This window comes from Eulemur rufifrons, chromosome 15, assembly GCF_041146395.1.
Source record: "Eulemur rufifrons isolate Redbay chromosome 15, OSU_ERuf_1, whole genome shotgun sequence".
In the NCBI taxonomy this organism is placed as follows: Eukaryota; Metazoa; Chordata; class Mammalia; order Primates; family Lemuridae; genus Eulemur; species Eulemur rufifrons.
The window spans coordinates 46,628,814-46,641,448 of record NC_090997.1 but is presented as its reverse complement, the minus strand read 5'-3'; the positions used below and the strand labels follow the sequence as shown (position 1 = coordinate 46,641,448).

The following is a 12,635-nucleotide window of genomic DNA, read 5'->3' as shown; positions in this document are numbered from 1 at the left end:
TGGCACAGAAGTCTGTTTGTCTGTGCCCCCTGGTCTCACCCGGCTCATCTTCCACCTCAGAGGTGCTCCGTGCCCTGGTGTTCCAGGCACCACAGACGTGCCATGGGGTAAGGAGGGCCCTCTCTTTTTGATACTCTCACGGGCTGTGGAGCCAATCCTGGTACAACAGATGCCACTAACTTGGTGGTATCTAAGCTGGAGTACATATCAAGTGACATTGATTGTAGCAGCACTCTTTTTTATCACTTTGAAGCAAACACATGGTTCTTTTTTGTTTTACTTGTTCACTGACACATAGTCCTGTGTTTGGGATGGAGGGGGCTCTTGTCTTTGGCAAACACATATAATCTAGAAAGAAACAGAGTGATAGTAGCCTTGTAGAGCTGTTTCTTGGGCTTTAATTATCTTACAGGAATTTGTTAAGATATCCAAGTGGAATGATGTCAGCTTCTGGTCCATTAAACAATCTGTGGAAAAGACACACAGGTAATTCATCTTTTAAAACTGGTGGGACCAAATCTCAGAATTTTGTATGGTAGGGAGCGAAATTACATAGTTACTGTAGCCTGACTTAATACAAATGCCTTGAACTTGTAGGGGAAAAATAAAAAACAACCCACTGGATTATTTTGATGTGGTTTTCCAACACCACCCTGATACCCAGAATAAAGTTTCCCTGCAGGAAGAATTGGTGTGCCTTGAGGCAAAGCAGGCTGTGTCTCAAGTCTTCTGCCTCCTTCTAGCTGTTTACCTTGAGCAAAGCAATCCCACCCTTCCTGGCTTCCATTTTCTTTGCTAGAAAGTGGGATGCTAATACCTGCCATACTTTTTCTCTTTAAAAAAACAAAATGACTATGACTATCTAAGTAGATAATTGTATACAAAAGGTATAGGTTATTAAGTTATGTGCATGCATTATAATCTGTTTTTTATATTTCTTCACTTTTAATCCATTTTTTTCTTCGTACCTCTGCCATTGCCTGGGGCCAGGACCCTGTTTAAATTCATGAAGAAATTTGAGGCTGTTCTGAGTGAACCCTGCCGGTCATCCCTGGTGGAGAGTGACAAGGAGGAAAAGCTTGACTTTTTTCCCAGGCCTACAGAGACAGCTTTGAGTGAGGCACCTCCCCTTCAGAGTCTAAACAGGGCACTGAGAGAGGCTCTGTTAGCCCAGCCAGCAGCTGGACAGGTACAGCTTCTGGGACAGTGCTTGTAACAGATGTTTTGTGTGCAAGGGGTACCCTGGGTACTAGACAAGGAAGTGCCTTTGAAATCTTGTTGTTTGGACACATATAGCATTTGTTTATCTGCCCGACACCACTGCTGAATAAGGCAAAAAAATGTTGATACTATTGCTAAAAGTTTAACATTAGTCTGTAGGAAATAACTGTTGTATTCACCTGTGAACATTTCATCTACTTATGAGGGAAGATTTGAAGCATAGGTTTAAGAATATGCCATTGAAGCTGTCTCTGGGCTACCACACAAGAATGAATATATATGCAGTGGTGTGCTGGTTTGTAGTGGTTGCTGATTACTGTGGTATAAATACTCCCATCATTTCAAGCACCAGCAGTTAAGATTTGGGTTGCAAAATTCCTGAAAGCTTAACAGTGGAAGAGATCTTGAGTGAGCAGGTCTATTATAGGATGTGTGTTTCTGCTTCATGTCCTTGGGTTTGAGGAGCACACATCAAGAGAATAATTACTTTTGCTTTCTTACTGTACTTCCCACCTGGGATTCATAGAGTTAGTAATGGAAGTCCAAATTATTTTTAATATTTTAGTAGGTCAAAACGTATGTTAGAAACTGAGCATAGATCAGATATGTTGGCTCATGACTGTAATCCCAGAACTTTGGAAGGCTGAGGTGGGAGGATTACATGAGGCCAGGAGTTTAAGACCAGCCTGGGTAACACAGTGAGACCCCCATTTCCTCAAGAAATAAGAAAAACTAGCTGGGCAAGGTGGCTCACACCTGTAGTCTTAGCTACTTTAGAGTCTGAGGTAGGAGGATTGCTTAACCCCAGGAGCTCATGGCTGCTATGAGCTGTGATCCTGTCACTGCACTCCAGCCTGGGAAACAGAGTGAGACCCTATCTCTAAAAAGGGGGGGGGTGGGGGGGGGACTGAGCATATAGCCAAGATATGGCTGCCAAATTTATTTTCTTTTGATTGTATTTGTCAGCTCACTGCTTCTGTCATTCTGATAAAAGAGTTTGATTTGCTAATGATGACAGCATAGGAATTTCAGGGATTCTTCAGGAAACAAAATGATTGAAATATGCCCCTGATAGATAAAAGCTCTTCCCTTTATGTAGTATCTGTATTCCTGATATTTGAACTGTTAATCAGAGATTGGAGGGTAAGGAAAATGGTAATAGAAGAAGGATTTGGTGGACCAGTTTTGCCTTGCGTTTGTATCTGAGAGAAACAGTATGGCTCAGCAACTTAAGGGCAGCAGTTACATTAATCATTTGGCTCCATGCATAGATCAGAACTGGAATTTCCTTGCAGTTCGTATAGAAAGCACTGCTGGATATAGAGGTGGGGTGGGGGGTGTCCTTCTGTTACTGTGCTGTAAAACAGTACATCTGTATCAGTATTAGTGATGCTAATCTGGCTGTCCCTGCTTATGAGACTAGCAGAGATAGTGATAATATTTGCTGAGCTAGGGGTATGTGTACGTGTGTGTGCAACAGTTAAATTTTGTCCCCGTGCAGGTTAAAAAAAAAACCATTTCTATCATTCTTGGTAGTGAGAGTAATCTGTGCTTTGTCTCACAGGTCATGATTCCAGAACAGTATCAGGGTGCTGCGCCTTTCCCCTTAGAAGGAGAGCTTCTGTGTCGTTTGCCGAAGCTCTTGAAACGAATGAAGAAGATATGCGTGACATTCATGAAGGAGAGTCCTTTGCCTGACATAGTAGAGGGCCTTGATCAGTTCACTGGTGGGTGCCAGGAGCAAGGGTGGGACTTACTCTCTGTTTTCCCCAGTGGCCCAGGAGGCCTGGGGATGTGGTACCTATGTCCCTTTTTTGACATCTTATATAGTGAACAGTAATTGAAGAAGCAAGTAGACTAAAAACCAGCAGAGCCTAGACACAGGAGCCAACTGAGAACACACAGACTGTCATCTTGTCATCCTTTCATGTTAAACCAGTGATGTTACATGCCGTTTTCTATAAGAGCCCTGTCTACACCAGTTCTTGTTGGTTGGGGGTATGGGTAACGGGGCACAGAGATGGGTTTTCCTGAATTTCAAGCTGTCCCCACCTTTCAAAATGTTGTCTCCCTTAAGTAAAAGGAAAGGGAAGGCTCATCCACAGACTTGCTTCACTACACCTCTTCAATTCACAGTGGCGTAGTGGTTTCATTTCTCTGGCTGTCCTTGCTCAGGGAAGATGAGAGCCAAGATCTGCTCTATAGCATAATGGAGCAATAGCTGCAGAAGGGAATCTAGAGCTTAATAGTTTGGGCCCTTGGCAGCTTTTTACCATCTTCCTCCCTATTCACCCCCACCCCTAGTGAGTGTGGGGCTGGCCTGCCTTTAATGAGGCTGCTGCCTGATCTCAGGGAACTCTGTATTTTTAAGACTTGTCAGGATAATATAGCATACTGTCCATTGCTCAAGGTGACTTGTCCTGAGACTGAGGACGAGGGTGAGTGGAATACAGATCCATGTGCGTCTCCTGGAAAGGGGACATGCTTCTCACTCTCCAACAGTGTCAGTATACCGTGTGTGGTGCTCCTGTAGTCGTGGTGATGGCCTGTATTTGTCTGTTGGGCCTACCTTAATTAAGTACCAGACTGGGTGGCTTGAACAACAGAAATTTATTGTCTCTCAGTTCCAGAGTCTAGAAGTCCAAGGTGAAAGTGTCAGCAAAGTTGGTTTCTTCTCTCCTTCGCTTACAGATGGCCACCTTCTGTGTCCTCACATGATCACTTTTCAATCTGTGGGTTCTCTGTGACCTAATCTCTTCTTTAAGGACGTCAGACATACTAGATTAGGGTCCACTCTCATTTTATCATAATTACCTCTTTAAAGGCCCTGTCTCCAAATATGGTCACATTCTGAGGTACTGGGGGTTGGAAGTTTAACATGATTTGGGGGTGGGAAGCACACACAGTTCAGCCTGTGACACTGCCTGTAGCAGGTAGGCAGCACCCTTGTGTTACAGGTACTCGTGTGTATTCAAGAAGGTAGCCAGGTAGCATCCACGGAATGGCCTTTATAAGGTCACTAGACCCCTCTGAGCCTTTGTTTACTAAAGTCTGAAAATAGAGCTACAAATAAGTGCAGATTAAAAGAGCATTTACGAAGTACCAGCTACAGTGTAAGAACCCAGTACATATAATGTATTTATCAGAAATTGCTCTCAAGTGATTAAAAATTCCTAATAGAATACACTGCACGTAGTTGGTGCTCATTAATTGCTTTTTGCTTGATTACAAACCCCTAAATAAAAAAGAATGACCATTTTATTTTAGTTGTTTGTCAAGAGATGAGAAATCCATGTGTTCTTATTTTTCTGTTTCTTGCATATTGACCACTTTAGTTCAAACACTTAATGAGAATTTACCAAATGGTAGGGACTGTTAAGTACCTAAGACATAAAGATGAATGGTTCCTGGTCCTTGTTCCCCTAGAAGTTCCTGGTATTGAGTAATTTAAACACATTACTAAGCCCGTGGGATTTTTGTATTTCCATTTCCCCCTTGTTTTCCCCTACAGGTGAAGTGATATCCTCTGTGAGTGAGCTGCAGAGTTTAAAGGTAGATCCTTCTGCAGAGAAGGAGAAGCAGCGGTCAGAAGCCAAGCACATTCTCATGCAAAAGCAGCGTGCTTTATCGGACCTCTTTAAACACCTTGCAAAAACTGGTAAGGTTCTCTGTTGAAACCCGGTGAAATACAATCACCAACTTTTAGGAAGGAAAACAACATGGGTGATTTTAGGGAAACTCCAGAGACAACTAAGATGATGGACAACAGGTGGCAAAGTTTTGAAATGTCATTCTAAGAGTTCCAGTCACCTGCAGGAAAATCTTACGATCAACCATTTATGATTCCCAAATGTTTTCATTTTTGTAATGAAGTTTCTCAGGATGCATATTTTTTCTTTTCATCACAGTATACTATGCAACACCCACCCTTACAGTGTAGCATAGAGAGCAGTGCTTTTCAAACATGAATGAGCACACGAATCACCTGGGGAATCTTGTTAAAGTGCAGGTGCAGGTCCTGCTGGAGTCAGTGTGGGTGAGAGACTGCATTTCTGACACGATCCTGGTCATACTGTTCAGAGGACTGACTTTGAGTAGTAGGGGAAAGGGGGACACATCCATTCTCACCCCCGTTTCTTTGCTTAAATGAATGCATTTATTTCCTAGGTTTGTCATATCGTAAAGGTCTTGCTTGGGCCCGTTCAAAAAATCCTCAAGAGATGCTTCATCTTCACCCGTTAGATCTCCGGAGCGCACTATCCATAGTCAGCAGCACTCAGGAGGCTGATTCTAGGTTTGTTTTTGTTTTTAATTATAAAGGAGCAGGTCATCTGAGACTCCACATCCTCATTTCCCAAAATGGGCATAGCAATACCTCTCTGGCACAGTCGGTGTAAAGATTAGCCTGGGTCAGGCTGTGGCATCTGGTGAACGTTCAAATATAGGTGTAACTTTTCTTCTTTTTCTATCCTCTTTGTATTCACTTCTCCATTCTTCTTTTTTTCTTCTTTTATCCTTTGATTTTCCTGAGGTCTGCTCACTTGATTTGAACATACAGGTGGAAATCTGGGAGAGATTGGCCACATTTTTAGCTGCTCCATATATACACCCTTTATAAGTTCTAATATATTTTTAAATTTGAGAGCCTATAAACTCTTGCGGCAAGCACCACGTCTTTGTGAAGACCCACAGCAGTGGTGCTGTAAATGAGATTCGCGCAAGCTGGGTACAGTACACATTTGTGTTTTGTTTGCTCAGTGGCCCTCCTAGGACTTTAAATTTGAATTCAGAACAACATTGTAACAAGGGGGGTTTTACATAAGCATTCTGGTTTTTCGGTTTTTCAGGAAAGTTTGCCAAGTGGCCTTGCATTCCCATTTGGTCAACAGTTGGCTGTAGCTTAGTACTGGCTTCCTTCTTTTGTTTTAGTTTTCAGTTTTATTTTTTATGAGGCTCTCCTTAGGACACATGCTTTCTCCAGTTTACTTCAGTCCTAAACAACCCTATTGCTCCCACACATTGAGGTCAGCTGTCACTGCCGTGTGTCATTTTGTGCTTGGCTGTCCTTAATCATTTATGTTACCTGCCTTGAAAGCATCAGAATTTATGACCCCCCAGCCTCCACTGCCAAGGTAGTTATAACGATTTGATTGAGGAAGCCATACTGTCATAATTTATTTTTCCATGAGACTTCCAGTGCTGAGTATATAATACACCCCTTCTATGAAGGACTAATGAGTGCCTGACTGAATGAGTCTTCATAGAAATAAGTCTGTTAGCTTTTGGCTGTGGCCAGATACACCAATCTGAGTCTTCAAGATGTTGGATGGGAGATTGCGGTTTTAATGAAGAGTAAATCATGTTGATATCTTTTCCAGGCTGCTTGCAGAAATCTCGTCTTCTTGGGATGGGTGCCAGAAGTATTTTTATCGCTCCCTTGCACGGCATGCCAGGCTTAACGCAGCCCTAGCAACTCCTACCAAGGTACAATGACAGACCATGAGAATTGCAGGGGCCCAGGGAAAGCTCCTATTCTGTTCATCCCAGGGCAGTGTTCTCAGACCTTTTGAAGTGATAATAGCTCGTTAGTGAAAGTGACTGAGCTTTTTCCAGAGCATCCTTAAATTTAAAATATAAATCAGTATAATTTTGTGCTAAATCAGAGCGCATCTTATTTCTTTATATATACATACAGACACACTTTTTTTTTTTTTTTGGAGATAGGGTCTGTGTTGCCTGTCATCACTATAGCTCACTGCAACCACAAACTTGCTGGCTCAGGCGATCTTCCTACCTCAGCCTTCTGAGTAGCTGGGGCTATAGGAATGCACCATCATGCCCAGCCTTTTACTTTTTGTAGAGATGGGGTCTTGCTGTTGCCCAGGCTGGTCTTGAACTCTTGGCCTCAAGCGATCCTCCTGCCTTGGACTCCCAAAGTGCTAGAATTATAGATAGTCATGAGCCACAACGCCCAGCCTATAATAAATTTCATTTCACACACTTGCCAGGAGGACCAGATGTATAAGAAATTACGGAAGAACAACTTCAAATTGAGAATGCCATCTTCAGATCTTTCTTCCCCTTGTGAATTGAGAAAAGACCATTAACATCCATTTCTGATGTTAACTGTAATTCCTATCGATGGCATATTACTCTGTGGAGGCATAATTTGAGAACCACCGCTCCAAAAGATGAACGTGTCACCTCTAGAATGCAGCACATCTGAAGCTTATACAAGCAAGGGCTCTTCCCCAGAAAAGAGTTTCTGTATCGTTTATGAAACAGCTCTCTAGTAGAGTCGTTGTGAGTGGTGTTTGCTAGCAGCACTTAACCATGCTTTTTCCTTCTCCCTCTGCTAGGAGATGGGCATGGGCAACATTGAGCGGTGTAAAGGATTCTCAGCACATTTGATGAAGATGCTTACCCGACAGCGGCGCTCCCTGACCGTGCTGACTGAGCAGTGGATCATCCTCAGGTATCAGCTGACTAGTTGGGTGTGTGGCATACATTAGGAAGAATTGTGTAAGTCAGCTCAGACTTGCTGACACATGGGGAGAGGAGAGGAATATGACCTACTCTCAATTGTAAATATGCATTTGAGGCCAGTGGAGCACAGAGAGGCAGGTGGGGTTTCTCCGGGCTCTGCCCCTTGCTTTCGGTGATATGCCTCTGGTCCTCCTCTCCCTGTGTGTTTGGACTGTGCGTCCTTGGAGAATGGCGCCTGGGGGATTTGGAGGCTGATGATGAAAATTATCATGGGTGAACTGTACCTGGGTCTGGAATGAAGACATCATTGCCAAAAGTCCAAGTGGGCTGATGGGGTTGTGTTCATGGTATTGGGGCATCCTGATCTCTAGGTGTAGATCAGATTTGCGTTTGCTTCTGTTAGTTAGGCTTTTGGATTCCAAAGTGGCAATTTGCTGAGCCATACGTGGATACTCCTCAGTGAAAACAGAATTAAAAGGTGAGGACAGTTAGGAAGCCTGTCATCATCTGTTGAGTTGATTCTTGGCTGAGAGATAGTATTTCCAGATTGCATTCACTTTGGCTTCAGCCATTTTCTGCTCCATTCATTGGGGTTTATGTAGGAAAGTACAGTGCCTTTACTAGGTAGTAATAGTTGAAGTCGTTGCAGTGCTATGATTGTGTTGGAAGTGAGAGGGCTCTAAGGGTCAGGTGATAAGCAGGGAGTTTCAATACTTCTGAAAAGACTGTAAGGGTATGTCTAAGTACCTTGAGCGGAGGCATTTTAACAGACTTCTTACCTATCTGAGGGATCCTTCCTTCTTGGTTACATAATAAAGCCCATACTTGTTGAGAAACACAAGTAAATTTATTGTTAAAAACAATATGGTGACATGGTTTAAGATGTCATTGTTTTTCCCTGCACATTTTTCTGCTCAGGAACCTCCTCAGCTGTTTGCAAGAGATTCACAGCAGGCTGGCAGGGCCCCTGGCCTACCCTGTGGCCTTCCCCCCTCAGGATGGCGTGCAGCAGTGGACAGAGCGGCTGCAGCACCTGGCCATGCAGAGCCAGATCCTGCTAGAGCAGCTCTCCTGGTTCCTGCAGTGCTGCCCTGGTGTGGGGAGAGCTCTAGGCCACGCTGGTGCCCAGGCACAGGTTCAGCCACCTCCTCTCCACCTAGAAGGACAAGAACTCAACAAGGAACAGCCTCCCGGAGCAGTACAGGACCTGATTCCCTCCGATCTGAGCTACCCATCTCCAGTACCTAGAAGTCAGCTGCCGTCTGGTTACCAAATGCGGAAAAAGGACCAGCTTTGGCAACAGTCAACTACAAGATTAACCGAGATGCTGAAAAACATTAAAATGGTGAAAGCAGACATTGACAAAATTAGACAGCAGTCTTGTGAGACTCTCTTTCATTCTTGGTGAGTGTATCTGTCTTTCCTCTTCCTCTGTGTGCTTGGGTCCTTATCAGAGTTTAAATGGATACAATTACAAAAAGAATTGTGTTTCAGTCCTCTGTTCTTCAGTGGACCTGTATAGCATTTTGTGGCATATGTGTAGCTGTAAACCTTCAGATACAGTGAGTTTTGCCTCACATACATTTTAGTGGTTGTGTGTGTTTTTTAGCCCCTTCCTTTCAGCGTTGTGGTATTTCTGTTGCAGGAGAGATTTTGAAGTTTGTTCCTCTGCGCTGAGTTGCCTGTCCCAGGTGTCAGTTCATTTACAAGGCCTAGAGTCCTTGTTCATTCTTCCAGGGATGGAGGTTGAGGAAAGAGACCCACAGATAGCATTAGTTGAGAGCCTGGAATATGTAAGAGGAGAAATCGATAAAGCCACTAATGACTTTACCGCCTGGAAGACACATCTGTTTACTTCAGACAGCCAAGGAGGTAAGGAGTGTTGTTCAGTAAGAGAGTAAAAGCCCAGTGTAGAAATGATGTCCTGTAGATGTAAGTCTAGTTATCCTAAGGACACGTTATATTTTGTTCTAGATTTACCTGTCTAGGGTTCTGAGCTAGGGAGGTATAGTTGGAATCCACAGCTCCTTAACTTTTTTTTGCCTCATTCCTTTGAATGCCTTGCCTGTGGATCATCATCATGTCACACACTTTGTAGCACGCTTAGGAAGGCAGCACAGGCTGTTAAAGTTTCCCCTGGGACAGAGAAGTTTGGGGCTGATATTTGGACTAAGTTGGTGTTTTTGTACACCCTCTTACTGTTATTTTCATATTTTTGCCATTCTTTTAGTGAAAGTGTTTTAATACAAAGTGATAAAGTTGTAGGTTTATCCAGGAAAGGAATTTGTCTTAGTCTTCTTTGTATCCAGCATAAGTTGACACAGTGGTTCATCCATACTGGGTGCTTAATGGGTGGCCACTTGTTAAAATTACAGCCAAGTATTGTTAATGATTTTCAGATGCTCTGAAGCAAACGATTGGTGTCTGTTGTTTATTTGTTTTCTGCCACGTTACTTACTAGGAAACCAAATGTCGGATGAAAGGTTTGTGGAAGATTTTTCAGAGCAAATGGAAACTGCCATCCGAGCCATCCTCTGTGCCATCCAGAACTTAGCAGAAAGAAACAGTAAAAAAGCAGAGGAGAACACTGACCAAGCAAGACCACAAAAAGAGGATGGTATGTCTGAAATCAGGCAAAAATTAGTTTCATACCTGATTTAATTTTTGTATTTGATTTATTACTGTGGCTGAATAGTTAAGAACAGATGTTAGAAATAGGTGACTGTTGGCCAGGCATGCTGGCTCATACCTGTAATCCTAACACTTTGGGAGAGTCGTTTGAGGCCAGGAGTTCAGACCAGCCTGAGCAAGAGCGAGACTCCATCTCTACAAAAAATAAAAAAATTAGCTGGGTGTGGTGGTACGTGCTTGTAGTCCCAGCTACTTGGGAGGCTGAGGCAGAGGGATCACTTGAGCCCAGGAGTTTGAGGTTGCTGTGAGCTGTAATGAGGCAGTTGCACTCTAGCCTGGGCAATAGAGTGAGACCCTGTCTCAGTTTAAAAAAAAAAAAAAACCAGAAATAGGTGACTGCATGAATAGAGATGCAGGGATTGGTTTTCTGGTACTCAACAATGGTGTTATTTCCTTTGAATGAAAGAGGTAGCCGGCTTCGAAAGACTGCAAACAGGACATCTAACAAAACTCTTAGAGGATGACTTTTGGGCCGACGTGAGCACTTTGCATGTGCAGAAAATAATTTCTGCCATTTCTGAGCTGTTGGAGAGGCTGAAATCGTATGGTGAAGATGGCACAGCAGCAAAGCACACGGTAACCAACTGGTTTTTTTTCCCCCCCACAAACATCTAAAAGCTGAAAACCAAGTGTTTTTTACAAGCTGCTTGCTCTTCAGAGTGGGCTGAACATAGGCAGAGTGGGCTTCACTTCATTCCACGTGATTGGGTCCCAACGCAGACCTCAGTGCCAAATTGCTAAGAGTTTGATCCATTATGTATGTAAATGTCATTGAGAAGCTATGAAAAGCTTAGCATTTGCTAGCTGCAGGTTCCAGGGATAAGATGTGTAGGTGCAAAAATGCTAACAATCCAGGATATCCATTACTTTAGGATTCTTTCATATTCTAATCACATACTCCCAAGTATTTGATGTTAGTGATAGATGTTACTGCTGTCAACTGAGGCTTGAAAGGCCATTCTCTATTGACAGCATTCCCTCCGCAATAAGCCAGCAGAATAGGAAGTTGTAGTCTCTGTAATAAGTTTCCAGAGAAGCAACTTACTTGATAGGACATTGTATGTTCTGTAGCATCACCTCCAGTGCCAACTTTGAATTGGCAGTAGAATTTATTCATAAACATTTTAATTTTAAAAACCAAATTGTTAGCTAAATGAATTTCAGTAACTGAGAATTTAAAGTGCACTTATGTGAGGGTTTGTGTGAATGAAGAAATCTCAGAGCATATGGCTTGGGGTTGGGTGGAGGTTGGTAAAAACACATACAACTTCCCATTAATGACATTTAGCACATTCACGATACTGTACAACCATTGCCATTATCTAATTCCTGAATGTTTCTATCACCCCAAAGGAAACCTGGTACCCACTAAACAGTGTGAGCAGGCTTTTTGTTTTGTTTCGTTTCGCCCTCAGTTCTTCAGCCAGTCCTGCTGCTTGCTGGTGCGCCTGGTGCCCATGCTCTCCAGCTACTCAGACCTCATCCTCTTCTTCCTGACCATGTCTTTGGCAACTCACCGTAGTACTGCGAAGCTGCTCTCTGTGCTTGCCCAGGTCTTTACGGAGCTTGCCCAGAAGGTAAGGACTGTTCACACGAAGGACTGCGGGGCAACAGGAACCCAGATATTCCACATCCATTAGTCTTTGGTTTGATGGGCTTTTATTTTGGACTGTACAACTACCAGGAGGTGATTTGTTCTCCCTGTGGATTCTTGAGGGCTTTGACTGGCACCCTTTTGCTAACCCTGTTTCCACTAAAGTCTGCAAATTGGCAGACACCCCACTGATGAGTTCCCTGCACTCCAGAGGCTGTCTCACAGTTGCTGTTTTCTGTTAACACACTCTTCTTCCCCATCCCCAATTTGGAATCTATAGATAACTCCTGAGCTGGACTTGTAAGATAAACTCTTCAAGCTATTAAATTCCCTTTAAACCATTTATATTTAATTATGATTAAATGATAATGGGGCTTTTAGTATTAGAAGGAGAGTTTTTCTTTCATAGGAAAGTCATTTGTTCATTCAGCCATGTCCCCATTACTGTGAAAAGCACTAAGGTTGCAGAGATTGTAGACACTGCCCTTGGAATTCAGGGGCAGGAAGAGTAAGTGAAATCTAGCAGATCCAACATGGTGTGGTAGGTCTAGTCATAGAGGGTATTTAGTTCTTGGACTCTGAGTCCATCACTTAACCTCTCTGAGCCTCGTTTTCCACATTTGCATAATGACGTCCGCCTATA

The 12,635-nt window shown here is 43.2% G+C and overlaps 1 protein-coding gene across 2 annotated transcripts in view; it reads left to right on the top strand.

The window, feature by feature from the left end:
- MDN1 (midasin AAA ATPase 1) overlaps window positions 1-12,635 on the top strand; it is a 145,451-nt gene that overhangs the window by 109,839 nt on the left and 22,977 nt on the right. The window contains exons 72-83 of one of the 2 annotated variants that reach the window (XM_069488449.1): window positions 413-486; window positions 991-1,189; window positions 2,786-2,948; window positions 4,733-4,879; window positions 5,389-5,515; window positions 6,600-6,705; window positions 7,581-7,696; window positions 8,626-9,111; window positions 9,353-9,579; window positions 10,169-10,324; window positions 10,811-10,974; window positions 11,814-11,975. In XM_069488449.1, coding sequence (XP_069344550.1) covers window positions 413-486; window positions 991-1,189; window positions 2,786-2,948; window positions 4,733-4,879; window positions 5,389-5,515; window positions 6,600-6,705; window positions 7,581-7,696; window positions 8,626-9,111; window positions 9,353-9,579; window positions 10,169-10,324; window positions 10,811-10,974; window positions 11,814-11,975 — 2,127 coding nt within the window. Of the gene's footprint in view, window positions 1-412; window positions 487-990; window positions 1,190-2,785; window positions 2,949-4,732; window positions 4,880-5,388; window positions 5,516-6,599; window positions 6,706-7,580; window positions 7,697-8,625; window positions 9,112-9,352; window positions 9,580-10,168; window positions 10,325-10,804; window positions 10,975-11,813; window positions 11,976-12,635 lie in introns of both variants that reach the window. The other variant, XM_069488448.1, reaches the window with a different exon arrangement.